This window comes from Muntiacus reevesi, chromosome 13 (assembly GCF_963930625.1).
Source record: "Muntiacus reevesi chromosome 13, mMunRee1.1, whole genome shotgun sequence".
NCBI lineage: Eukaryota > Metazoa > Chordata > Mammalia > Artiodactyla > Cervidae > Muntiacus > Muntiacus reevesi.
Window position 1 is genome coordinate 3,926,104 of NC_089261.1, and position 27,991 is coordinate 3,954,094.

Consider the following 27,991-nt stretch of genomic DNA (forward strand, 5'->3'; position numbering starts at 1 on the left):
GTTATGTAAAACCATTTGTTTAATTCTAAATCAAATCACTTTCACAACAGTGAAAATTAGTGACTGGTCAAGATGTGCCACTGTACACGGTGTTGTTTTCTGACTGTGGTTGGGACCTGGTCTTGATCCACAAAGGTGGCAGGAGGGGCTGGGGACCAAGAACATAGAAACACACACAAAAGAAAGGAAAACTGCCTCGGCAGAGAGGCAACATGGTGAGCCTGCAGGGGAGTGATGGGAAGGGGGCTCCCTGTCGGGGCTGGGCCAGCAGTCCCAAGTCGGCTCTCCTGCCCCAGCTCCTGGCAGAGGGTGAGTGGGGACCTGCAAGGTTCAAGATTAGCACAGGGCCAACCTGGCTTTGCTAACAGGTTCCTGGGGTGCCTTTGCTGGTGGAGCTCTCCTGGGCTCACTACACTTCGTTGAAGGGTCCAAATTATTTGTCTTCCTACCTGCAATCCTTCTTTCTTTAACCTTTCTTCTGCAGACCCATTTCTGTTGGATCCATCCAACCGAAGTCCCCTTGCCCATCACTAGGTGGGACCATCACACTGAGAAACTTCAGGGGCCCTCACACTTTGGGGATTTCCAGAGGTGATAAAAAGGGCACTCTTCCGTGGGCGCCCAGAGAATGTTTAAAATCCACCAGGCACGCTGTAAAGCAGGTGGCTTATTCCTACCAAATGGGTTCGGTAAGTGAACCACCTATTCAATACTTGTGTTTTGTCGGCTTGAACACTGAGCTCTGGCACTGAGAGGTGCGGGGGGCAGAAGGGGGCTGCAGTGGAGAGGGCAGAGGGCTCCCCTCATCCTCCTCCAGGTCTTGGTTACCACACGCCGTGCAGAGCAGTATCGGAACACACACCAGGTGGGGCTCACAACTGAGGCAAACCCAGGAGCAGTGTGGACCAGTGAAGGGACAGAGAGCCCCAGAGTAAATCCACCTTCCCCCACCCTGAGGGTCTCTCCTGTACCAGACTAGATTTCTAGGAAGAGGCCAGGCCGGCAGAGCGAGAACCATCCCACCCGCTGAACTGGCCTGCTGCCGGCACCTCACTTCCTCAATCAGATTCAGAGGAAGAAGCTTGTGAGACTGAAAATCAGATCAAGGGCTGGGGAGGAATGGCTTCCCTGGACATTTCCAGGGGAAGCTTTCCATAGGAAGACCACATCCTCTCATCATGCTGAGGCTCCTGGTCTCTGCGCCCAGCTCTACAAAACACCAGGGGCTGCCTGCTCTGGAGTCACGTGCTCCCCTGGGTTTAGCACACACAGGGAAGGTCTTGGAGCCATACCAAAATCAGAGTCACATGCTGGTCTCCCCGTCCCTGCCTCTTCATTAAGGACAATCTGGTCTGAGAAGAGTGGTCTTCAACATGCTGCTGGGATGACTCAACACAGCCTCCCAGTATCCTCTGGGGGGTCTGGGAGAGGATGCACTCAGAGCCTCTGAGGCCTTTGGGATGTGATGGCTGCTTGTTCAGTCCTCTCTGCATCCAAGCTCGGAACCCCACCTCAGACCCACAGCAGGTCTCTCCTAAGATGCAGTCGGTCCCAGACTCGGCAATCACCTGAGTTGGTGCCCCCGGACAGGAGGCAGATGTGCATAGTTCTGGAGGATAAGGTGATGGGCAACCACATGTCTCTGCGGGTAATCGCTGTCAGGAAATCAGGAGGTCACTCAGCCCACTCTGGAGCCAAAGACATTGAACAAGGCCCAGAGGCAATAAATCTTTGGGTCTCTGGTGAGTTCATGAATCAACCCAGCTCCAGCTGCTGCAATTAGGATCTTAACAGAACAGCAATTTCATGCATCTCTGCTGAGGAGGAAGAGGAGGAAACAGGACAGAACAGCACTGGGATGCGGCAGCAGAACCTCTCTGTTCGAGGAGTCCCACCGACTCCAGAGGCCACTCACCAAGGGGTATTTAAAGAGATGGAAGAAAGTTTCCACATTAGGTTCATCCCTTTGTCTTTGTAATGCTAACTTCGGGTGAAACTGGACAGTTCTCCTGCTTCTTCCCTGTGTGGAGTCAGGACCTGCTGAGCTGGCTGGAACAGAATTTCATGGTGTAACCAGTGAGAGACCAGCTTGATGCCAAGGCCTGAGGTTACAGCAGGGTGTTTACAGCAGTGGCCAGACTCCAGAGTCCTCAACGGCTGTCTTGAGTCCCAAAAGCTCTGATGGAGAAGCAAGACTCCGTGATGTGTCGCTAACCCCACTGATTCCAGGGGTCGGGATTAGCCAGGAAGTCAAACATCAAGAGTGGGGGTGGCGTGTCACCGGTCCAGAGGCCCTGCCATGGATGTGGGCTGGGAGCCCAGCATTAGGCAATCAATAGCCAGAACATGATCACCAGGGCCACAAACAGGAAGAGGCGTGAGAGGAACTGCTCGTCCACGTACTGGGGCGTTCCCGGGACAGCTGGAGGGACACGAGGGAGGAGAGAGGCTGTGAGAAGGCTGCAGCTGTACACACTGCCCGCTGGGGTCAGAAGTCCAGAGCATCAACCTTCGTCTCTTTACAACAGAATCCTGCTACACTAAAAATACTTCCCACCCCAAATAATATCAGACAAAACAAAATTAAGATTATTTTTAAAATGTAGACTCATGTAATAATGAGGATAAAAGTCTCCAGTTTATCCTAAGAGGGTTTCTGCCTGCAGGTACACATAAAATAGCAAAGTCTTAGAGGAAAAAAAGAAAAGAAAAGCTACTATCTGTTAAGTATCTTATGTGTGCTGTTTAGTATACACACTACAGCCTAATGGGTACTTTTATCCCATTTTGTGTAAGAAGAACTGAAGCACAGGTATGAGGGGACCTTCCCAACATCTTGAGGTCCATGAGCTGGTGGAGACCCTGCAGCTGTGCTCTCAGCCTCTGCACACCACCTCCCGAGTCATGGGGTCTCCGGGTCCTGGCACTGGTGAGTCAGGAGGGGTTTCAGGGAGCCCTGTGTGGGGTGTATTCCTTTTCCAGAGGCAAGAACTAGAGCCCAGACAGACAAGACGACCTGTCTCCCTTAGTGCACGGCAAACTCAAGGCAGAAATGGGCTGAGAACCTGGGTCTCCACTCCTCTCTGCTCTGAGAAAAGCTACTATGCAGAGCTCCTCCTCCTGCCTGTGGGGCAAGGAGTTAGGAGAATCTCCACCCCAGATGGGCAAAATGTACTCAACCCAACAGGGAAAACCGTCTGTGACTGGGGCAGGGGGATGAGGTGATCTGGGGTCAGCCTGGCTGTGAACTCTGCGCACCTGGGAAACCCCAGGCGAGGTTGGGCCAGGCTGGATGGAAACATGCTCCCAGGCAAGTGCCTGCTCCTTCCCAGCACCCTGACCGGCTCCTGTGGAGCAGAGCACACCCGGCACTTTGGGATCTCTTTCCTCTGCTGAAACAGCAGATGAGGATAGGAGAAACTTCTGGGGTGGATGAAGTCAGGAAGGGCAGTCCCCAGATTGCATGGTGCCGAGCTCCTCCCCAGTGAGGCGCTCTGGTGGAGTCAGGCAGGCCACAAAGACTCGTTGATTGTCTGCCACGTGCCAAGCACCAGCGTGGAGGCAAGAGAAGAACGGACAGCTCAGGAGAGGCTACTGTCCTGAGAGCATGAGCTCCTGGTCCGGAACCATGCACTGTGCCCAGCACACTTGAGGCCCCGGTGAGCACAAACAGTGCTCAGCGGCCCTCGGCAGCTCCGGTCAGGATCCAGGCCCGGCATCAGACTGTAACAGAGCCCAGGGCATCTACCTCACCACCCTGCCCCACACTGAACGAGCGGGCACTCAAGCTGGCTGAAGGGACAAAGGCAGAAGCAGGTGGCAGACCCCGGCAGAGTTCCCAAAGGAACAAAGGGTGGGATTTAGGACCAGCCCCACATGTGTCCTGTGGGAAACTGGCCAGATGCTAGAATCAAAAGGCCCTGACTCCAAGCAGTCTCCTTGCCCTCCCTGCCCCCAATGGTCAAAGGTGAGGGGTATGTGCCCAGGACGATGCTTCTACTCAGCTGGTACGATTTATCCCTTTTCATCTTAGGGGCATGGGATATATCTTGGGAAACTACTGAGTGTTTTCTGATTTGTAAAATGGAGCTGATTGCATCCCTGTCCCACAGGCTCATCGTGAGGACCCCCGAGTTTATGATGGAAAGCACTCTGAATGTGCCTAACGCTTGGTAAGTGTGCAATGTCATGACCAGGATTACCAGTAATTTGAAAAGAGTTTAGCACATTTTGAAAAGCCTGATTATCCATGTAGTAACATACATACTGCACAATTCCAAGCAGTCTGCAAGCAAAATTACCAAGAGAACAGGGTCTTACCTGGAGGAGGCCGCCCATCATTTATGTTAAAGGCTGTGGCAAATATGCCAAAGGGAAAGGCCCCAATTCCAAAAGACATCTGGAAGCCACCATCTCCAAATCCAAACCCTTGGAATCCCTGTGTGGAAGAGACGCAATTTAGGACCAGCAGGTTTCTCCCATACCTGTCACATGTCACCTTACATAAAGTGGCACCTCCCACCCTCTTTTCCTCCCTTCTCAATCTCAAGGCAGAGGAGCTCTGCCCCTCTGCCCTTCCAGGTGGCCCAGCCAAGGAGCTGCGAACGCCAGAAAGGACTGGCTCTGGTCCAAAGTAGAACTCTCTGCTGATGCATGTGAGGGTTCTCAGAGCTCCAGGGCTTCTTTCCCAGAGTCCCACAGTAGCCAGTAAAACTTTTCATGCTTTATAACAGCCAAAGTGGCACTAACCCCTATGTCCAATTACAAAGGAACACAGAACAAGCTACACACTATCTGTAACAGCAAAAGAAAGTGGAACCATAATTAGCCAACAATGGAGACCATGATCACAATTTCCATACCTCCTCCCAAAGAACGGTACAATGACTATGCAGAACATAGAAAGACTCTTGTGACAAGCTATCAGATAAAACTGTTTGCACACCATGATCACAAGTATAAGACAATATGTACACAGGTGGAAAAGATATGGCTAAGTATTTTCCCTCAAATTTTTCTTTTAATATTGTCACAGAGAATTTTAAGACTTCAAAACACTTTTTCTCCTGATTACAAAAGTAATATATGCCTGCTATGAGAAATTCACATATTATAGGAATAAATGACATAGAAAGTCAGAGGTCTCCTTGTTCACCCTCCACTTCCTAACTCCTCCCTGCAATGATCACTGTCTGCAGTCTGGTATCATCCTCAGTTTTTTTCTCTATAATGTGTTCTACACGGCATCATCTTTCACATAAAAAGATTCAGCAGGAACTGCAATACTGTAAATAGGTTAACTCCTGTTTTCTAAGTGCCAGGTTTGTGCTGGGCACCAAGTGAAGCACTGGGATACTTAAATCACATTTAATTCTTACATCAGCATCACCCACATTCACAGAGGAACAAACCAAGGCTCAGAGGTGAAATAACTTGACCAAGGTCACACAGCTGGTAAGGGGTAGAGTTTAGAGCTGAAACTAGATCACTACGGTCTGAAAATCCAGGCTCTTTTTTTCCTTTTTTAACATTTGGCTGCACCAGGTCTGCGCCAGTTGTGGCATATGGGGTCCAGCTCCCTGACTAGGGATGGAACCTGGGCCCCCTGCCTTGCGAGCTCAGAGTTTTAGCCACTGAACCCCCAGCGAAGTCCCAAAGCATATTGTTTTTCTTTTAATTTTATTTTTTTGGCAGCACTGAGCAGCATTTGGGATCTTAGTTTCCGACCAGGGATTGATCCCAAGCCCCCTGTAACGGAAGTGCAGAGTCTTAACCACGTGGACCCCCCTTCCCCCACCATGTTCTTAATTATTGTGCACATCTTAAAAAAACTCTCCTCCTCTGCATCTGTGGGTAGATCCTTAGAACAAATGATTTTAAAATAATTTTAGTAAGAAAAATTGCTGGGCTAACTGCTCTCCACAAAAAGCTGACTGGCCTGCACTGTGAGTCTTTCGAAGGTCATGGAAGTGGCCGCCCCACCCCTACTGAGTGTGGCCTGGCACCTGCTCTGAACTTCCTGCTGGGCAGCACTACCGATAAAGCCTAACAGCTGATTTTGATAAGAGGGCAAATGTACAGGGAAGGAAAACAACTGGTTTCCATCTCCTTGGTACAGAAAAGCCTCCAACTCAGAGTCAGCCTGGTGGAGTCTGAGGGCTCCCAGGATCAGGGCAGCCTTACCCAGAAAGGTGCAACAGTTTCATCAGGAACCACCACCTCATCCAGGGCCAGCCCAAGAACTAACCCTCCAGCCCCACTTCCAGCAACACCTGTGTAACCCCACAAGTCCTCGCATGTAGTGGGCTTACGCTCCCGGGGCAGAGCAGGCAAAGCCTGCCTGGCAGCTGTGAGTGGACGCTGGTCGACGTCAGAGGTGCATCGCAGTTTTCACAGCCAGGGCCTCCGCCTTCCTGGGGCCTCGGATGACTGTGTTAGGAGCTGGGAACCAAAGCCTGGGACAGTTAACATGGGGTCATCTGGGAGTCAAGAGCCACGGCCTCAATACAAGCCTGGTCTAGGTTTCAGCTTTGTTTGTGTGGCCCTGGACAAGCCACTTCACAAGCCTCAGTCTCCTCTTTTGTTCAGTGGGTTGATGTGAGGTTTAAGTAAGATCATACAAAAAAAAAAAAAAGATCATACATATAAAGCCTTAACATAAAGTTCTTTACATATAATAATCATCTGTCAAGTGTTCACTGCTGTTATTAAGATCCTCAATCTGAAAGCAACTAAAAGGTCCTTCAATGAAAAAAACCAAATTATAATGCCTCAAAATTCAATGAAATAAGTATTTTTTATTATTATTAAAACTAATAAAGAGGACACTAAGAACATCATGGAAAATATTGTCAAAATTAAATTTTAGCATTGGTAATCAGCTATACCCCAATACAAAATAAAAAATTTAAAATTAAAAAAAATTTTCTTGAAAAAGAAAGCAGAATGCCAATGGTTACATAAAAATATACATACACAAGCACACAGATGGAGAGAAGATGGGGAAATGAAATATACTTGTTTTGTGCAAATTTAAACGTGCAAACTTTTTAATCCAGTAACTCTACTTCTAAGAATTTATCCCAGTAATCATGAACCTGCAAAAAATTTATAAATTCATCAAAGGGGGAATTCTCTGGTGGTCCAGTAGTTAGGACTCGGTGTTTTCACTGCCGAGGGCCTGGGTTCAATCCCTGGTTGGGGAACTAAGATCCTACAAGCTGGCTGTGCAGTGTGGCAAAAAAAAATTCATCAGAGTATTTTTTAAATATAAAAAAGAAAAGGAAGCAGTTAGATATCCATTCAATCCAAAGGATTAAATAAATTACGTTAAGTCCATCTGAACACTTAAACGGCCAATTAAGTAAAATATTACTGATGCAAAATCTCAAGACACATCATCACAAACTCCTCCCTCTGAGGGTATTCCTCACTGTATTGAGCCTTGCTCTACTGGGCTTCATAGACACTGTGTTTTTACAAACGGAAGGTTATGCCACCCCTGCATAAAGTCTGTCTATAGGCACCATTTTTCCAACATCATTTGTTCGATTTATCATGTTTTGCTAATTCTCGCAGTATTCCAAACTTGTTCATTATTATACTTGTTATGGTGATCTATGATCAGTGATCTTTGGTGTTACTACTAAGACCTGCTGAAGATTCAGATAATAGCATTTCTTAGCAATAGAGTATTTCTTAATTGAAGTACATACTTTTTTTGGGCCATAATTTAATTTACTGTCTAAAAATTATGTCTACTTATTATACATTTAAGAGACTATAGTGTAAACATAACTTTTATACACATTGGGAACACCAAAAAAATTGTGTGTGACTTGCTTTACTGTGATACTCACTTTACTGTGGCAGTCTGGAACTGAACCTGAAATATCTCCCAGGGATGCCTATGAACTCCATAGACACAGGGATCTTTAGTATGTTCACTATGTATATCACCAGTGCCTAGACTAATGCCCAGCATACAGAAGGCATTAAATAAAATTTTAAAAAGAAATATTTTTAAAAATAAATTTTTTAATTAAAAAAAAAAATTTAAAAGAAGGTTACAAAACAGGAGCCAAATGCCATAAAAATAAAAACACATGTATACAAACAGATCTATCTGTAAAAGATACACACACACAAATAAATCTATAAAGTTTGTGTACACAGATAATTATATAAAAATAGAAAAGAAAACAGACCAAAATGTTTCCAGTGGTTATCTCTGGATGGTGTGATTATAAGTTATTTCCTCCCCTCTTTTCGTTCCTGTATTTTGCAAATTTTCCTTTACTTTTGTAATCAAGGAGAAAAAGTGTAGGGCCAAGAGGGAAACTTCTAAAGCCAGGGGCTCATTTCAAGGTTTGTTCTAGAATTTTCCTTACCCCTCTGTTCTCTGGCTCTGGCCTCTGCCCTTGAGGACGGGGAGGGGTCTTCTCTCTGAAAGAAAAGGTATAAAGTCAGTCCATTAGGAAATGCTTTTTCTGTTTCCTGAGTCGGGGAGCCCTTCCCCAATAAGGTCAAGGCCAGGGCCCCTTCTCATGCCCTGCACATGAACCAATGCCGAGTAAGACCAACTGTCAACTCTGTGCCACCTGCAACTGCCTTTCCCTAGTGTACAGAAAACCAGAGAGAAAACCCACTTGCTACAAGAGGCCCATCAGATTGCTCTTGGCTTACTCCTCTAATAGAGAGCTGGACCCAGACTGGTTATGACTGCCAGTGGGTGACCGTGTCAAAAACCCAAAATCCAAACTGGAACAGAAGACGGCCTATCCGCAGAGAGGGCTGAGATTCAGGGTCTCTCTGTTCCGCCCCATCACCTTCAGCTTTACCTCCCACTACCCTTGGGCAAGTACTTTACACTGTTCTTTTGCCTCTGGGTCCTGGCCCCTTCCATCACACACCCTACAAATACTGGACTGAGGGCTTATTACCCATCAGGCAGTAGGCTATGACAGACCCTACTTCTGAGATGCTTGTGGATGAAAGGGGGCTACAGCCAATCACACTACCGTGTAGAAGGGGCTTCTTTAATGGAGGTGCCAACTAAATGGAGCAGGGTGCAAGCAACTAAAGTGGGGAGGAAAGGCGGCTTCAAGGAGGAGGCGACTTTACGGCTGCTCATTAAAGATGGAGAATTTAGAGGAGGAGAGAGGAGTTGAGCAGGACTGACAGGGAAGAAAGAGCAAAGGGACAATAAATACAATGGCTCATGAAGGTGAAAGGGTAAGTGTGTCCCTTAAGGGAAGACCAATGTGTACAATGTGTACAGGGTATGCTGGAGTGGGGTGGAAGGCTGAGAGACGCTGCAGAAAGTTTGGGGGGAAGAGAGAGAGAGAGAGAGTCTGTGTGTGTGTCTGTGTGTGCGTGATGCAGGAAGAGAGAGAGTGTGTGTGGGGGGGTGGTGGGGGGAGATGCAGGGAGAAGAGAGAGTGTGTGGGGGAGGAGCTGCAGGGAGAGAGTGTGTGTGTGTGCGCGTGCATGCACCACACCATGCAGGCTCTCAGTACTTGTGTCTATAGCATGCCAGACCTGCTCATGCCTCCAGCTCCAGAAATCTCAGACACCAGAAAGTCTCCCAACCCTGTTCCCTCCCGCTGACTCTCTACATCACTGCTACACCCACCGCCCTCCCCGCAGATCCTCCCGCTGGACACCCTGCTTCCCAGGCTCCCTCACAGCACTCTGCACACCTGCAGTGGTGGAGTCCGCATGCTGCCCAGCACACGGTCTGCCCACGAGCAGGAGCTCGGGGCACGTCTGTGTTACAGCCCAGCAAGTGGCAACCTGCTTGGCTCCGCTCCCCTACTGGCTGACTCCCATCTGGATCCCAAGCGCCTGGAAACTGAGGGTCTCTAAGCACCTACTAAAGGGTAGGGGTGAGGGATGCTGAATGGAAGTAAGTTTGCGTCCACGGGGAGCAGTAAGAGGGGCCCCATGAACTCACCTGGGGTCCTGCTGCCCAGTGCTGCCCCTGCCATAGAGTGGAATGACCTTGTCGCGGCTGATGCCAGCTTTGCAAACTGGACACACCTGTCTGTTAGGTCTCGTCTCCAACCACTGCAAGCAGGAGAGAAAAGTGCATGAAGGGAACAAGCCCACCAGGGTGGTCCGTCAGAGCCAGCAGGGAGGCTACAGGGACCAGAGGCCCCACACTGGAAACATGAGCACCAGCAAGGAACATCTCAAAGAACCCAAGTCTCTCATCTTGCACCTGGCACTTGATAAATATTTACTAGTGGTACAATCAAAACTACCTTTAAATGCCATCATAATTAAACAGGCTTTTTAATGCTCATTCTCTCAAGGGGCTTCCCAGCAGGAAGAAACTGCAGGCCTGGAGCTGTGTCAAGAGGTCTGACAGATCTAGTCTCAGGTTAGATTGTAGATGTAACAAGGGTTTCCAGGTGTCATAGAAAGTGCAAAGTGAAAGTGAAGTCGCTCAGTCGTGTCCGACTCTTTGCGACCCCATGGACTGTAGCCTACCAGGCTCCTCCGTCCATGGGATTTTCCAGGCAATAGTACTGGAGTGGGTTGCCATTTCCTTCTCCAGGGGATCTTCCCAACCCAGGGATTGAACCCGGGTCTCCCGCATTGTAGACAGACGCTTTACCGTCTGAGCCACAGGTGTCACAGTGGTAAAGAATCCACCTACCAAGCAGGAGATGTAGGTTCAATCCCTGGGTGGGGAAGATCCTCCAAGAAGAAAAAGGCAACCCACTCCAGTATTCTTGCCTGGGAAATTCCATAGACAGAGGAGCCTGGCGGGCTATATATAGTCCACGGAGTTGCAAAGAATCAGACATAACTGAGCACGTACACCTAAGTATAACAAACTTTATTTTTCTTTTTGGCCATGCCCTGTGTTATGTGGGATCTGTTTCCCGACCAGGGGTTGAACCCCCACCCCCTGCACTGGGAGCAGAGAGTCTTAACCGTTGGACCCCAGGAAGTCCCAATATAACAAACTCTAAATCTCCACCTCCCCTAACAGATCAATTGTATGATCCTGACAGTTATATTTTTCTGTTTCTTGTTTTTACAGCATTTCCTCAACAACTATGTACCTTAGTCATCAGTATCTAGACATAAATTGACCATTTTCTGGTTATTTACTATGTGCTAAGGATAGATTTTTCTTATTATCTAAATTTGCTTAGTGCTTTTTAATGCACTTTCATTAATTTTTGCATTCTACAACTTCTTTAAAAATTAAAAACAACAATCCCGTTTTGAGTTTTCTAGGTCCTTTCCCTGGTCGTATTAAAATAATTTTGTTTAATTTTCTCAAAAACAAAATTAAAATAAAAATACATTACATTAGTGTCTTTGTAGACATTAAATATTTATAATCTCTCTCTGTATGTATATACACACACACATACACACACACTCAATATTTATCTTAAAGCATAAATGGTACCTTTAGACACAGTGATATGTAGTTTATCACATAAATGTGAATCTAGTACTTCAGGGCAAGGAGAACGTAGCATCTGATGACTTTATATCCTATTGCCTTTATTTTAGTGTCAAAAGCATGAAAGTGTGCTGTGTGCTATCGATTTAGAACAGACGTGCTCTACCCGGTTCCCCTGGGGTCAGAATGCACAGTCGGAAATGCAGTGGAAAGCCCTCTTGCCTCCTCTGCTTCTCCCATTCAGATTCGGAGGCTCCAGTGGTCTGGAACTTCTAACCTCCCCCTACATTCCCAAGCCACCTACGAGTACAGGGCTTGACTGCCAACAACCATGGAGACTGTCAGCCAGCAGAGATTATTCACAGCCAGCCAGGCCCCGCTCTGTCCCACCAAGCAGGCGCCTGGGTCTTGGAGAAGACTTACTAACTGGTTTTCATAATAATCAGATGCCGGGAAAACAGACTTCTTCCCTCTCATAGAAGCTCTCCATTGATACCAAAAGAGTTCTCCCCTTCCTAGTATTTTCAAGGTCTTTAAGGCTAGAAATATTGTTGATATGATGGGAGGTACTTTTTATAGAAGCACTATCTCAACAATAAAATCTAACATACTATCACATCCAACCTGAGTTACACATGGGGGAGTGAGACCGAGAGGAGCAGCTTGCCAAAGCCACAAAGGCCACTGGCAGCAAAGTCAGGAGCATCCCACCTGGGACGCCACTGACCTCCTGTTTCATCAAGTAGCTGTCAGCAGGCAGGTGTATACACAGGGTTGGGGGGGAATGCAGGCAAATGAGCCCACAAGCAGGGGAGATTGCAGCTGCTGACAGCAGTCTCCTGAGACCAGGGGTGTCTTGTGCAACCACAGCTGATGAAAGACAAAGTAAAATGAAATGCATCTTACCTGATGCAAACACGGCCAACTGCAAGAGTCCCCAGGGCAACCATTCATCAAGGAGAAAGAGAAAGGGGGAAAGGTAAAAAAATGATTTCGTTAACAGAAATACTGGGTAACGTGGGAGCAGAAAAAGGGGCAAAAGGATTGAACTGTGGAGCACTGCAACCCACTGAGGGTCTGTGGGGATTGCTGATATCAGAAACTAGGAAGACTGAGCTAAAGCCACAGAGCAAGGGAAGCAATGGAGACAAGATCCTAGTCTCTATCTTCGGAGTCCCAGTACTTATGAAGATCCCCAGGTTCCAGACCATCCCAAACCCAGCTTCTCTACAAATTGATCTTCGGGAAGTTACGACCTCTGAAGGAAACCAAAAAAAGCTAAAGATCCTCTGTGCAGGGAAATTCATCGGGGCATCCTCACACACATGCACATGCACACATGTCCTATTTTAGACTCAACTTCAGTGGGTTCACAGCCTCCTCAGGCTCACAAGGAAGGTGGGATCTAGACCCAGTTTAACAAAATCTTCAGGCTATCCTCAGCCCTGAGAGCACTGCAGGCAGGAAGCAGTTTAAAAGTTCAAGTGCACTGTAAAGACATCTTGAAATAATGGAAAGACTGGGACACTGCTTGGCAGAAAGGTCCACCTCCAGCTTAGGGAGAGACTGCTGCCTGATTTCTCATTGTACAAACGAAGAAACCAAACTCTGAAACATGAAACCACTTGCCTGTGGCACCAGGACTAAAACAGAAGTCTGGGCTTCCCTGGCTCAGTGGTAAAGAATCCTCCTGCCAATGCAGGAGACATGGGTTCAATCCCTGATCTGGGAAGATCCCACGTGCCACAGAGCAACTAAGCTCATGCCCCACAACTGCTGAAGCCTGAGCATCCTACAGCCTGCCATGTGCAATGAGAGAAAAACCTGCTCAGCAACGGAGATTCAGCAAAAATAAACAAAACAGAAGTCTTCTGGCTTCCAGCTTCCTGTCCCTCTACTGCCCAGCGCGGGGTGCAAAAGACATTTACAGAATTGAAGGAAAAGTTACTCTACCTCCAGACTTATTCTTTCTCTCTTCATTCATTCATCCACTCAGCTAACGAATATTTACTGCATGCCTACCAGGTGCTAGAACAGTAGAAAACGCAGACATAACCTATCTTCTCTGGACTCAGAGGATAATTCCCTTCCCAATTACTGAACAACACTTCAGCCTCACAACCCAAACACACAACCTCCCTGGACTTGACTCCAGCATTAAGCCTGCAACTCCATTCCCAACAGAGCAGAGGGCACCCCAAACTGTGGCAGCTCTCCAGTGGCAGCTTCCTTCACAGGCTGCAGGGGAGAAGACGGGCTGCCTCTCCAGGAAAAATTCTGGATTCTAACAATGATAATGGTCACTCCCAGGCAATAAACAAGCACTGTGTGCCGGGCTGTGGCTGAATGACTCTTCCTGTATCCGTGTCACTCAGCAGTCGTCACACTGACCTTAGAGGGACTGCAACCGTTTCTGTTTCACAGACAAGGAAGGGGGTACAGAGCAAGGACAGCAGATTTGCTTGGGGACAAACCACTCGGGTTGGAAGCATCTGTTTCACTTTTGAATCTGTTCTTTCCAACAGTACCCTGACCGAATTCTTAATTTTTTTCAAATCTTGGTTTTATGATACCTCAGTCACAAAACTAGAATATCTTCCATTTCTAAGAGAGGGCTGATGACAAACAGTTTTTGCATAAAACTTAATAATCAGAGCAAAAGCCTCCTAAAAAAAAAAATCACTAATAAATTTATCCTTTTCCCTGCTGCCAATTTAAATTTACTGACACATTATTTAAATGACCCTTTCTTCACACCACTCCTCTGCTCAAAAATATCCAACAGCTCCATGTTCTGCTCAGTCAAATCTAAGTCTGACAATTGGCCCAACTCTCCTCTAACATCTCGCTTCTAATACTCCCCTGGCCCACACAGCAGCTTCAGGTCTCACATGAACCCGACCACGTAACTGCCTGCCTCAGGGGGCACGCTCTGCACCTTACCTGGCTGGCACTCTCATCCCTCTAGTTGCCCCAATTTGCCCCTCAGGGTCCAGATCAAAAGCAAGAGGAAAACAATAAATCAATAAAATCTTGACATTCACCCAGATTCTCAGAGCCAGGAGGGGCTTCTGTGAGCACCCAGGCTGAAATGGACACTGACTCTGCCACTTCATTGTGATATATATAAAATATGGTAACAAACATTAGGATCACAGCCAAAACATAACATTCACCACGCGCTCTTCTAAGTCACTGAATGCTCCGAAACAATCCTATAAAATGAAGCACTGTGTGGGGAAGCGCCTTGCCCACGGTCGCTCAGGAGGAAAGTGGCAGAGTCAGGGTTCAGGGCAAGGTCCTTGCTCAGGGCCACTGTGCTGTAACCCCTCTTGGCTCAGGGCGGCAAGTGGGCATGGAGCAGTGCTCATTAAACCCCTCTTGGCTCAGGGTAGCAAGTGGGCATGGAGCAGTGCTCATTAAACCCCTCTTGGCTCAGGGCGGCAAGTGGGCATGGAGCGCACTGTCACTGTAGCGACGGGGACGGGAGCCCAGGGCGGGGACAGAACCTGCCCAAGGTCACTCAGTTTATCCGCAGCACGGCGGGGATGAGAACCCAGGTCTCCTGCCTTTGGGCCCGAGTATATCAGGACCCAAAATGCTGCAAAGCTGTCCAGGGCCACAAGCTTTTTAAACTTGGCACGTGTTCCCAGAAGAACGGAAGGGGTCCTGACCAGAAGAGGTGGCCGCACAGGCTGATGACGGCGTCCTTGGCTGTGTCCAGGCAGATGTTGCACTCGAAAGTGCTGTCCTGGCCTCCGCTCTCACCAGCGCCATTGCTGCTGCCGCTGGGCCCCCCTGCACTGGAGTTTTCAGGGGACGCAGAGGCCGAGGGCCCCTTGCTTGCCATCCTTGGCTGTCAGCAAGCTCCGAGTGACGATTTTCCCCAGGGCAACCCTAAAAGGCAGAGACATGATTGCCCATTTGTGCAGTCCACTCCCTGTGGCCCCCTCCACACCAACACCCCCATCTTCTCTCACGTCTGAAAGTTCAGATTATGACCGAACCCCTGAGACTTCCTAGAAGCAGCAGAGGGTGCCAGTCGTGGGGTGTTAGCCAGAGAAAAATGACTCAGAAACTTTCCGTGAATGTAGCCCAGAATGGACCATGTAAATAACAGTGCACAAATTGAAGACGGCCTCCGCTGGAACCAGAAGTCTGTCTCAGTGTCTTTCCATTCTCCCGGGTAATTGCCCAAGTGATAAATACATGCGCAATCAGACTGAAAGTTCACAGGCAGTCCTCTTAACTCTGGACGGCCTCTATGGTGGTGGGTGAGTCTGCTCAGGCCAAAGGATTGTGAACAGCACACACCAGAATACAAAGAAAACCCTGGAACCGTGAAAGGTTAGGAAACTGGCAAGGACCAAAAAAGTCATCTGGTCCAACATTTTCCACACTGCCATCTTTTGCATTTTCCCTTCAGCTAGGCTGGAATCCTATCTACCTTATTTTGTTTAAATCTACCAACTTTCAATAAAGAGAAGACTTATATCCATGCTGAAAATAGAAAATCAGTATCACCTACCATAAGAAAAAAATAAATATAAATGTAATGAAGGAAAAGCTTTTATCCCTCAGGAAACTGCAGCATGAGACCTCTCGGCTGACTAATGGATGTGGAGCTGAGGCTGGGACTCCTGACAATCTGTATTCACACCACCACTGCACCACCACAGACCAAGCTGGGCACCACACGGGGAGAAACAGACCACCGTTCACGACCACCTCCAGGTCAAAGATCCACCAGGAGTTGAACAAGAACAAGCACGAGAACACCACCAGAGGATACTCAGAAATTCTGGGTGCTGAGTAAGAATCTGTCACGTCAGAAATTCCAAGGGGGAAATGCTAGCTGGCTACCAGTCAGAGAATCAGAGGCTTGGATGCTGGTCACGGATGAGCCTCCAGCTTGCTTATAGTGGTTCCAAGACCACTCGCTAGGTGATGTTGAAACCCCACCCCCTCTCTGGGCCACGGTTTCCTCATCTGTAAACTGAGGCACTGGACTCCCTGGTCTCCAGGTGCCCCTCCCGTTCTGAGGCTGCTGCTCCAGGCCAGCTCACTCGCTCTCTCCAGTGCAGGTAGGCCCACCACTAGTCTGGGACTCACCGATGGAGCAACAGAAGACCTCCCTGATTTCAGCTTCCAGGGTACCAGGAGATAAGCGCCAAAAAGCCACAGTCTTTTCAGGCCCAGAGCCTTCCTACACACCACGGACTTGGAACTCTGCGTCCATGAGCACCCCGCACCACGACAGCAGCTCAGCGACTGAGCAGGGAGAGGTAGACAGCTCACCACCACTTTTTCACTCAGTTACATCATTGTGCATAATGTCCCAGAAGAGCAGCTGGCTGCCAGCAGCACAGCGCCGTGCTGGCCTCAGCTCCAGGCCCTTCCCCGTGGTCCAGGGCTTCCTCCTCTCCACACTTCTGCTGTCTTCTTCACAGCATGGAGCCTGTTTGTGAGGGCCCCATTATGGCCTTTCTTTGTCATTCCAACTCAAGTACCCTGACACGTGTGTTTCCTAACAAAAAATTATTTTTAAATTAAGGACCACGTGTACAGATACGGAAAGACAACTGTCAGTCAGGTTCACCGTTGGATCTTAATGACAGTCGCCCGATGTGACGCAACAGGAAGCACAGAGCACCAACAACAAAGCGTCCTCGCCTGAGAACACAGACTCCAGTCAAGTCTGTAAAGCAAGTGACGACTTACAGAAAACAGGGGGCACAGATCCACGTGCTAAACAACTCCAGGGAGCTGCAACCAGCAAATTCAGAATGTGGGGGTTTCTACAGGGCAAGTAACCTAAGTTCTCCAAAAAATAAACAGCATGGAGTTATAAACTGAGACTTGAGACAAACCAACCACTGGCAGCATGCGGGTCTCACTGGAGCCAGACTCACACAAACCACCTGTATAAAGACATCTGTGAGATGGATGACAAAAACCAACTTAGCCTGGGCATTAGTCTATATTAAAGAATCCTTGTTAATTTTATTGGTTATGACAATGGCATATTTAAAATTTTTTCACCTGCTAGATATGTATGATTAAGTCTTTATGAAGGAATGATAAAATGTTTGGGACCTGCTTTAAAGTACTCGAGGGGAAAAAGTGAAAGTGGAGAGAAAAGATGAAACAAGAACGAGGAAGTTGATGGTTGTTGGAGCTGGATGATGGATGCAGATTCATCGCATTAGTTTATTTATGTGTGCCTGAAAATTTTCCATAATAAAAGGTACTTTCCAAAGAGGTCAGGCTGCAGAAGAATACGTGTATGAGTTTATTTAGGTGAGAAGAAATAAATTATATTGATGAGTATACATCCACACATTCACAAAGAAAATGTCTACACTATAAACTATCAACAGTGATTTCTGGGATTAGGAGGGCTGGGGAACTTTGCAGGTGGGGGTCAGAGGTCTTCCCTGTTTATAATACTGACATTTTTACCTGTATTCTAAAGTCAGACAATAACAATACACTTAAAGAACTTTTCCCCTGATGTTTCAGTTCCCAAACCTGAGAGTTCTGAGCTGAAGTCCTGGCTCCACACTGACCAGCCGTGTAGCCCTGAGTAAGTGCCTTGATGGCTTGAATATCTCACCAAAAAATGAAAATGTCACACCTCCTACAGGCTGCTTAGGTGGCCGTATGAGATAACACAGTAACCTGGAGAAGCCACCAATGTAGGAGGGGGCTGCTGCTACGGGGAGATGCATGTACATCCACTGACCCTGGCTCACTGCCCTCTCCACTCACTGGCCCTATAAGGCTCCACACAGCACATTTCCTACAGAGGCCTAAGGGGACAATCGGGGTCATGGCAGGTGTCAGGGTAGGAATGGCCAGGGGACAGTGACAGGTCACCTCAGAGTTTGCAGGGAATAGCAGTCCTGCAGCAGGCAAGGCACTGGGACAGGCCGGCAGGTCCCGACTCTAGGTAGACTATCACTTTCATTCTAATTCTTAGCAGACTGATCACGTGGTCCCTACCTAAGCTCTAGAGCTTTATCCCAGTAGGCACTCAAATATTTGCTGAGTGGGTGGGTGCAGACACACATGACTGGTTTCAGTCAACTCCCAGCCAGCTGCTCACATAAGCTCTCTCTGCAGCGTACTCCTGGCCCCATCCCCAGAGCCTCCTCTCCCCATCTCCTGCCTTCCCTCAGGCACAGGAGCCTCACCACACCAGGCCAGCGGGGCAGAGATGAGCTGCCTTCCCTGGGGCCGTTCACTAAGCACCTGCAGACACGATGTGGACAGAGCCTCTGGGACACTGGTCTAGACAAAGAGGGCCCAGTCAGCTCAGGAACTGGACAGAGTGGAGAGGAAGTAGACCCCGGGCATCTGCAAGCTGCCATCCTGCTGAAAGCTGGCCTGGTCCCCACAGGGCCTCGATTTGGACCTGACCACAGAGAAGCCCTGCAGTCATCAGTTATGTGCCCTTGTCCCTACCCCTACCGTTCTTCACTCCTGATCTGAACGCACTTTCCTGTTTTCAAAGCACATTCACATCTACTACCACTTCTGACTCTCACTCCACTTTACAGAGGACATCAGACCAGAGATGTCAGAGGACCTGCCCAAGGTCAGGCCACTGCAAATGTTAATTCCGTGCCCAATTCAGACTTTCCAACACATCAGCAATCTTTCCACTCTTACCTGTTGCCCCTTTAACATGCAGCTTTACAAAATTAAACATCTGGTCTTTGCTTTTCCTCAAATGCATTCCTCTAACTTTTTTGTTCTCTGCAGTGATTGGAAAGCAAACTCACCCTTCATCCATCTATGCCTGAGACCAAAGGATCTCTACTCCAGCTATAATCGAGGCCCATTGCTACCACTTGGGGTGACAGAGTCATAAAGAAGAGCAAGACCATGCTGAGTCCCTGGAGTCTAGAAAAGGAGTTAACTGTAAGAATCCTTAACAAAGAGCTCCATCAAACTTGCCTGTTTATCCTAAACAAGGCACCCTCCCAGAGATCTGGTTCCTAGACTCCCTCAGTGATTTAAACAGGACCTGGAACTGGATGGTGGGATCTTTGATCTTCATTGTAAGATCTTTAGTTGCAGCATGTGGAATCTAATTCCCTGACCAGGGACTGAACCCGGGTCCCCTGCACTGGGAGCAAGGAGTCTTAGCTACGGACTATCAGGTAAGTTCCAAGAACGTGTATTTTAAGTAAGTGGGCCCAAAGTCCACTCCAGATGATTCTGATGAAGAGTTCTGGAAAATCAGCTCTCAAATAAGAGAACTCTACCAGAAAGCAGTTTGGAGAGATGATAACCTCAAGGCTTGTCCTTCAGAATGCCCAATCCCCAGCTACAGTCCACAGGGACCACGGAGAGGTCAGGTCAACTCACGGGGTGCGGGGAGGCAGGGACAAGTCTGCTGAGATCTCAGAGCAGCCAGCACCTGGACCATCCATGACAAAGCTGATCATTTAAAGAACAAGTTCACACCTTGCTCTGAAAAACATCTCTAAATCTGAGATGTCCAAGGCACCACACATAATGCTGGGACTAAGGCAGGTTTGTAATACTCCACGATCCCTTGGGAACGCCAAGCCTGGCAGCTGGAGTTGACTGACCAAGCAGCCTCACTTCTATGACCTTCCCAGAGCTGGCCTGGCTTACCTCACAGGAATGAAGCAGAAGAGAGAAAGCGAGAGCTGCATATCCCCGAAGGAACCACCAGAACGTGAGCTCATGAAGAAATCTCTTTGCAGTAATCTTGTGCTCAGTTCTTAGGTCCTAGAGAAAACTGCAGGAATGCATAATCTTCCTTCTCTGCCCCTTTAACCCTAAGAATTCCTTGACCAGAGTGTACAGAGGCATCTGGAAACGTCGGCTCTAACTAAGAAGGTTACAGATTTGGATGATAAATAACTAGCGGGATGTGAGAGGTGATCCAGCAGAGGTCTTGTTTCTGTGGGCAGATATGTGTTCACACAGAAGTCTTCTGTCAGGAACAGTGGTGAGCCCCAGCCTGTCTTCACGGTTCATCAGGCTGCTGCTGGACACACAGGCAGAGAGGGGACCCGCATTCTAAGAATGTCGACATCACACTCACAGAAGGTTAGAGTGGGAGGAAATCTGAGTAAGCTGATTGAACTCAGAACACACAGAAACCAGGCTCTAAAATTTTGGCGTCTAAGTGGAGTTTTGGTCCCGCAGCTAGCTCACAGGGATTAAAGAGAGAAAACAATGAGGGCCAGCAGAGTTAATCCCCGTCCACTGTTAGGTTTCACAGAGCACACTGAAGGTGTAACTGCTTCTTCACACTCCCCATGGAGCTATGCAGTCAGCAGGTATTTATTTGATTAATTTGCTGAATGAATGAGTCAAAACTTCCCTTTCTGAATGAGCATTGTTCCTTGAAGGCATTGTAGGTGAGACAGCAGAACTGTGTATGAAGAAATCCAGAACAGGACACAATTTTTTACCTGGGCAAGATCAGATTTCCCCCAGCAATGTTACAATCAGGAGGCCACTGTTAAATCTATTGTCACTATGAGTACCATCAGCTGACACTGTGCTCAGCCCTTTACATGAACTGTCTCATTTAATCTTTACAACCTGCCTTCAAGGTAAACACTCCCTACCATATATATAGCATCCCCTGGGATGTTAGATTGAGGCACAGAGTAGTTAGGTCATTTGCCCACGGTCACAGAGCCGGTCAAAGTTTTCAACTCCCAAGCCAATGTGCCTAATTAAGTACCTCGGTGATTCATTTGTGTGTCCTTTCAAGTCCAGACCCAGATTCTAAGTGCCTTACTCAGCACAGGGCTAGACACCTCAAGAGCACCTCATAAATGTGTGTGGGTTGATGGATCTGATGCTCAGGAGTACTCTGAACTGTACAAATCAAGATGAGTCAATGTAGCCAACTAAAGCTGTAGAAAATCAGTGTCCTAAAAGCACAAGACATTATTCAGTGATGTTTTTCAGAACTGGAAATGTTACATAACTGTTTTAGAGTAATTTTTTTCTTAAGCATTGTCCAAAACTCTTCAACAAATGAAAGAAAAAAAAAAGATTATGGACATGGGACCATAAAGAGTTCAGGTTTCCCCAGATTAGTACCGATCAGTGTCAGAGATAACACTACTCACACACAGGATCAATTATTCACTGAACTGTCTTGCTCACTCTAGTTAAACACCTCCTAGAGTCACATGCACAGTACCTGACACACAGTACATATTCAATTAAATATACGTCAATAAACAAAGGAAATTTGACAATTTCAGTTCAAACCAATATAACTGGATAAAACACTGTATCAAAGAAAGATCTTCAGAGTGGACAGGTCCTAGTTAAGCATGGGGAATTTCTAGTATAATACAGTGAGAGGAACAATCTAGAGCCAGAGGGCCTAGTCTGATGCTCTCAGCTGGACCTCTCAACTAGGCCAGGGTCCTCACCTGCAAATGGGGTGATTGTGTTTGTCCCTCCTTTGTCATCCAAAAACTTTTTTCAAAGTCAGAGTTCTGTTTTTGTTTTCACGTGGCCAGTGAATTCTTATTCAGTTCAGATTCTACAATTTTATCTGAAACTGAGGACCTCTGAAAAACTCTAAAGATAGATTATGAAGAAAATGAATAAGGTTGACAAGATTTAACTAGTTAACAAGAAAACTTTCTAAGAGTTTTAATAACGTCGGCATATACATCACAAAAACAATGATCCCACTTCTCCTAAGGTCCCCAGGAGGACCATCAGGAAAGCGTGTATACGACAGATCAGGGGAGTTCCCTGTCTAGTGGTTAGGATTTGGCACTTTCACTGCTGTGGCCTGGGTTCAATCCCTGGCCAAGGAACAGAGATCCCACAAGCCATAAGGCCAAAGGAAAAAAAAAAACAAAAAAAAACCACCAAAAAACACTATCAACAGAGTAAGAAAGCAACTTACAGAGTGGGAGAAAATATCTGCCAGTCATGTATCTGAGGGATCAATATACTGAATATATAGAGAACTCTTAAAACTCAACAGCAAAAAAATGAACAATCTAATCCAAAAATGGGCAGAGGACTTCAAAAGACATTTCCTCAAAGAACATATACAAATGGCCAATAACAATACGAGAAGATGCTCAACATCACTAATTATGTGGGAGATGCAAATTAAAACTGTGACATGCCATCTCATACCCATTAGGATGGCTACTATCTAAAAAAAAAAGATCACAAGAGTTGGTGAGGAAGTGGAAAAATTTAAACCCTTGGGCACTTTTGTTGGAATGTAAAATGGTTCAGCTGCTGCGGAAAACTGTCTGGTAGTTTCTGTATTCTGCAAAATGTCTAGTATGAGCACAAATTACTTTCACAATCAGAATTACTGGTGTGGGGATTTCCCTGGCGGTCCAGAGATTAAGGCTCCACCTTCCAATGTAGGGGGTGCAGGCTTGATCACTGGTTGGGGAGCTAAGATCCCACATGTCTTTGACCAAAAAATTAAAAAAAGCCAAAACATAAAACAGAAGCAATACTGTAACAAATTTTCAATAAAGGCTTAAAAAATGGACATTAAAATTTTTTTTTTAATTAAAAGAACAAAAAAGAATTACTGGTGTGTGTATGTTTTCCAGACAGTCTCATAAGAGTTGACTATTTTGGAGTCAAGAGATGCATGAGGGCACTGGTAGCTCTGCCACCGGGAGCAGCGGCCCAAGGCCATCACCAGTCCCAACGTTGCCAACTACCTCTGACTCCTCAAGTCTCTGCCTGTGACCAGACAAACACAAGAGTAGCTCCCGAATGACAGCATCTCCTAGTGCTCTTATCATGCCTGGGGTGAGGCTGCAGTACCCCTTTCACTGGACGTGGCCATCCCAGCTCTGCACAGTCAGCAGCAGTTGGGGCTGAACCAAGCTCTGACTGGTCAGCAGTTTCAAACAGCAACTTACTCTGAACTTCATGCTCAGTCACTCAGTTGTGCCTGACTCTCTGGCAACCCCATGAACTGTAGCCCATCAGGCTACTCTGTCCACGGGATTTTTCAGGCAAGAATACTGAAGTGGGTTGTCATTTTCTCCTCCAGGAGATCTTCCCAACCCAGAGCTGGAACCCACATCTGCTGCATTGGCAGAATTCTTCACCGCTAAGCCTTTGGGGAAGCCCCTTCAACATGTCCAAATACAACTGCGCTCAGATCAGGGAGTTACTGGTATTGCCTCAGATTTTGCAGTTCAGCTCACTCTGAATTACTTCAAGGGGTTTGAAGGGATCTGCAAACTCTGAATATTTACATGCAAAATTGTACATGATGACAAGTAACTCAATTACAAAAGACTAAGGGTCTGAACAGACATTTCTCCAAAGAAGATACAAGGATGTCCAATATGCACGTGAAAAGTTATTTGATATAATCAAGCCTTAGGGAAATGGGAAATGCAAATAAAACTACAATGAGATGCCACATCACACCCACTAGGGTGAAAAAAAATAATAAAATAATAAAGGACAATAACAAGTGTTGAACAGAGTGTGAACAAAATGGAATTCTCATATATTGGTAATGAAAATATAAAATGGTGAGGTGCTGTAGAAAGCAGTTAGGCAGGTCCTCAAAAAGTTAAAAAACAGAGTTGCCATATGACCTAGCAATTCCACTCCTAGGTATACACATCTAAAAGAATTCAAAATATGTTCAAACAAAGCTTTGCACATGAATGTTCAGAGCAGCATGTCATAACAACTAAAAGGCAGAAACAAATGTCAATCAACTGGCAACTAACAAAACACAGTATATCCACGCAGTGGAATATTACTCAGCCATAAAAGGAATGCAGTACTGACGCATGCTATGACATGGATGAACTCTAAAACATTATGCTTAATCAAAGAAGCCAGAAACAAAAGGCCACATGCTACATGATTCCAGATTAGTGGCTGTCAGGAGACGGGAAGAGGGAAGAATAGGGAGAAACTGCTAACATGCACAGGGATTCCTCTTGGGGTGATGAAAATACTCTGGAATTCAAACAGTGGTAAAGGCTGCATAGTTTTGTGAACATTCACACATTAAAGTGATGAATTTCAGGATATATGAATCTTATCCCACCCCCCCCCAAAAAAAATTGAGAGACATCTACAAAATAATTGGCCCGTTTTCTTCAAGAGTTTACAGTCAGGCTTCCCTGTTGCCTCAGTGGTAAAGAATCTACTTGCCAATGCAGGAGGCACTGCACTGATCCAGGAAGATCACAGATGCCAAGAAGTAATTAAACCTGTGCACCACAGCTATTGAGCCTGTGCTCTAGAGTCCATAAGCTGCAATACTAAAACCACTTGCCCCAACTACTCCAGCCTGAATGCCTAGAGCCAGTGCTTTGCAACAAGAGAAGCCAGCACAAGAAGCAGCCCACACACCACACCTGGAGAGTAGCCCCCACTCTCTGCAACTAGAGAAAAGTCCACACATCAATAAAGACCCAGAACAGCCAAAAATAAATGAATAAATAAATCAAGTTATCTTTTTAAAAAAAGTTTACATTCATGAAAGCCAAAAAAGACTGAGTAACTGTTTCAGATTGAAGAGACTAAGACTTGATACTAAATGCAATGTGGGAAACTGGATTGGATTCTGGAACAGAAAAAGGATATTAGTGAAACAAACAGCAAACTTGAATAAAATCCATAGATTAGTTAGTAGTACTGTATTTATGCTAAATTTATTAGGTAATTTTTTATGGTTATGTAAATGTTAACATTACGGACAGTTGGGTTAAGAGTACACTTGAAGTTTATGTATTATTTTTGGAAGTCTAAAATCATTTCAAAAGAAAAAGAAAAAAAGTACATGGAGCAGGTCAGCGGTTGGCACGTTTTTCTGAAAAGCACTATATAGTAAATGCTTTAGATTTAGCAGATCTTGTGGTTTTGGGGGCAATTACTCAACTCTGCTGCCAAAAACAGTATGTAAATTAACGGAGGTGGCTGTGTTCCAATAAAGCTTTATTTGTAGAAACTTAGATTTGATTTTCTTATAATTTTTACATATCACAAAATATTCTTCCTCTTTGGATGTAATCTACACCATTAAAAAAATGTAAAAAACCATTCCCAGCTCACAGGCCACACAAAAACAGGCAGTGGGGTCAGATCTGGGCCCCAGACTGCAGACTCCCGCTCTGGGTCTGAATTTGCCAGTGTGCTTCAATTACTCAAAAAAAAAAAAAAAGGTGCTTCACATCAATTAAGTTTGGCAACACTAGATTAAACAAGGTTAGGCACGTTTCTTATTGACGTCTCAGTGCCTTTGACAAGATCCTACACACTGAGAAGCTCTAAGAAGGGATAATCATACGTAGCTTTTTCCAAACTTACTTTAATCACAGAATACTTTTTTCAGAGGCTTCTCTTCAGACTAGTGGCCTGAAGAACACACTATGGAAATGCTGATTAAGTTACTTTTTTAAAAGGAAAACATCAGATTGAAAAGTTTTAAAGACACCACCAAATTAAAACCATTTTACTCAGCGCCTGGATAACATCTGAATAAGCACTTCACAACTTAAAAAAAAAATTCTAGGAAACACAAAAAAGGGAGGAAGAATAAACATAAGCAGGAAGTCCTGGCTCAAATCCAATCTTTTTTGGCAAAGGCATGTCAGCAGGATTGGGTCATAATAAGGAACCTCTGTTCCATAGGGCAACCTAAGCATTCTAACTGGTTTTTAAAAAGTGATCTGCTTGGAATTTTGTAAATCACAAAATAAGCAGCTTTAACGTTTAATTAGAAAATGAAAGATACTAAGAAGAGTATCTACTAAGAAGAGTACTAAGAGTAATGCTAGAAGCATTATCTGCAGATTACGGGTGAGGATGCACTGGCAAGTCAAGTCCATCAAAGAACTGGTTTTAAATGCTGAAGTTAGCCAAGAGATTGCAAAAATTCTCCCAGTAGACACATCATCTATAACAACACACTGCTAGAGAGAAGAAGAGGGATTTATGTCCTGGGGCTGGGGGGAGGCTGGCTTGAACAACCTCAAGGGAGTCTTTCAAACACAGGCTCCTCAACTGAGTCCAAAGAGTTTACTGGCTTTTCCTCATCAATCACAAAGTCTTCAGATTGATTTCCAAGTTGTGCTAAGACAATAAGCTCCAAACTGAGGGAGTGGGGACCTTTCTTAGTTATTCATTCAACAAACATTAATGGCCCTGATCAGATGGGCCATTCCAAAGTCCTTGAAAAGAATGGTACACAGAACAAAGAAGAGATTACATAAATTCAGATCCACTGGCCTCACTTTTAGGAGATGTAGGCTGGGGGAACGTAGATGTTAAGAAAAGAGGGCAGAAAAAAAAAAAGAAGTCAGCACCAGAGAAGACTCAAAATAACTACTTAGAATTAGACACTTTAAAGTTGAAAAGGACTTTCATCTAAAAACTCCTTCGACAAGAGTACACCACCTCTGGAGGCAATCCATTCCATTGCCGGTCCCCTGTGACCAGCCTTAAGTTCTTTTATTAAAATCTTGTCTTCCTGTAGAATCCACCTATTGGTCCTAGTTTCTGCCTCTTTCAACAGCAAAGATGAAGTGGAAGCTCTCTTCACTGTAACAATGCTTTTGATGACAGTTCCCTTCCATTGCTCTCTTTTCTGGGCTAAACATCACCCCGCCCACTTCCAAAGACACTAAAGGAGTTCCAGTTGCTCAAAGCAAAGAATGGATATCTAGAACCCACAGCAAGAAAGCACTTACCATTAGTGGGCTTCAAACATGGGTGTGCAAAGGATCCCCAAGGAGTATGTTCAAAATGCAGTTTCCCTGGTTCCGACTCAGATTCTAAATCAGAGCTCTTATTTGAGTCCGGAACCGTGAAGTATGCACCACACGGTATTTCAAAGCATAGGCTGTGAGAACCGTACTTAGAGAAACACTGCCCTATTTTACAAACGAGGAAACAGGCCTGGTACGGGGAAGGGACTTGGCGCAGAAAGCACAACTGGCTGTTGGCGGCGAAGTCTCCAGCTCTGGTCTCTTCCAAGCCCAACTCTATTCAGCCCGCTTCCCGGCCTCGGCTTCTCCACTGGGGGCAAACTCATTAAAAGCACCCCCCACATGAGAAACGGCCTCGACTGGGAGTCAAGAGTGAGTTCCTGACTGGAGAGGGGAGTTTGTGGGAGCCTTCTCTCTACTAAGCCTTCAGTTTCCCCAAACTGTAATCAGTGGACAAAAGACCACAACATAATCCTGAACTCCCTTCTGGGAAGGAGGGCCTGGGCAAGAGTCGGGCTTGAAGTCTCTGCGCTCCTGGGCTCAAGTGTCGAAGTCCGTGCGCCCAGTGAGGGCGGCAACCGGTCCCCGTCCCTCAACCTGGACTGCCCCGAGTTGACCCCCTAACCCCTTATGTACCTGCCTCTGCTCAGTTAACGCCGCAAAGGCCGCCCCAGCCTGTCAGCCCGTCGGTCCCTCAGCCAGTCTCTTACCTGGGTCCGTCTGTCCGGCCGGACCTCGGAGCCCTCCTACGCGGACTCTGGTCAGCTGACGCAGAGCCGCCGCTTTCCGATGAACTTCCGGCCAAAACCGGAAGAGA

The 27,991-nt window shown here is 46.5% G+C and overlaps 1 protein-coding gene across 3 annotated transcripts; it reads right to left on the reverse strand.

Moving 5' to 3' along the window:
• RNF185 (ring finger protein 185) lies at positions 1 to 27,975 on the reverse strand. 3 transcript variants are annotated; one of them, XM_065904303.1, is made up of 7 exons: positions 27,885 to 27,975; positions 15,103 to 15,325; positions 12,335 to 12,353; positions 9,956 to 10,068; positions 8,391 to 8,445; positions 4,321 to 4,438; positions 1 to 2,422 (listed from the first exon to the last, which is right to left on the reverse strand). In XM_065904303.1, exons 2-7 carry the CDS (start codon positions 15,276 to 15,278, stop codon positions 2,325 to 2,327), a joined length of 579 nt encoding a protein of 192 aa, XP_065760375.1. In that variant the 5' UTR covers positions 15,279 to 15,325; positions 27,885 to 27,975; the 3' UTR covers positions 1 to 2,324. The 3 variants fall into 3 exon arrangements, with proteins under 3 accessions (XP_065760375.1, XP_065760376.1, XP_065760377.1); XM_065904304.1 differs by lacking the exon at positions 27,885 to 27,975 and adding an exon at positions 27,811 to 27,880; XM_065904305.1 differs by lacking the exon at positions 27,885 to 27,975 and adding an exon at positions 16,541 to 16,612.
• Positions 27,976 to 27,991: the final 16 nt, after the last annotated feature.

Bases quoted from the DNA above. Each gene is read 5' to 3' on its own strand.
- RNF185 (XM_065904303.1), bottom strand. From the start codon at position 15,278: ATGGCAAGCAAGGGGCCCTCGGCCTCTGCGTCCCCTGAAAACTCCAGT. The intron at 8,446-9,955 runs GTGAGTTCATGG...CTTTTCTTTCAG, and splicing joins ACTGGGCAGCAGGACCCCAG to AGAGAAGACCCCTCCCCGTC. The intron at 2,423-4,320 runs GTAAGACCCTGT...GTGTCCCTCCAG, and splicing joins TGATGGGCGGCCTCCTCCAG to CTGTCCCGGGAACGCCCCAG.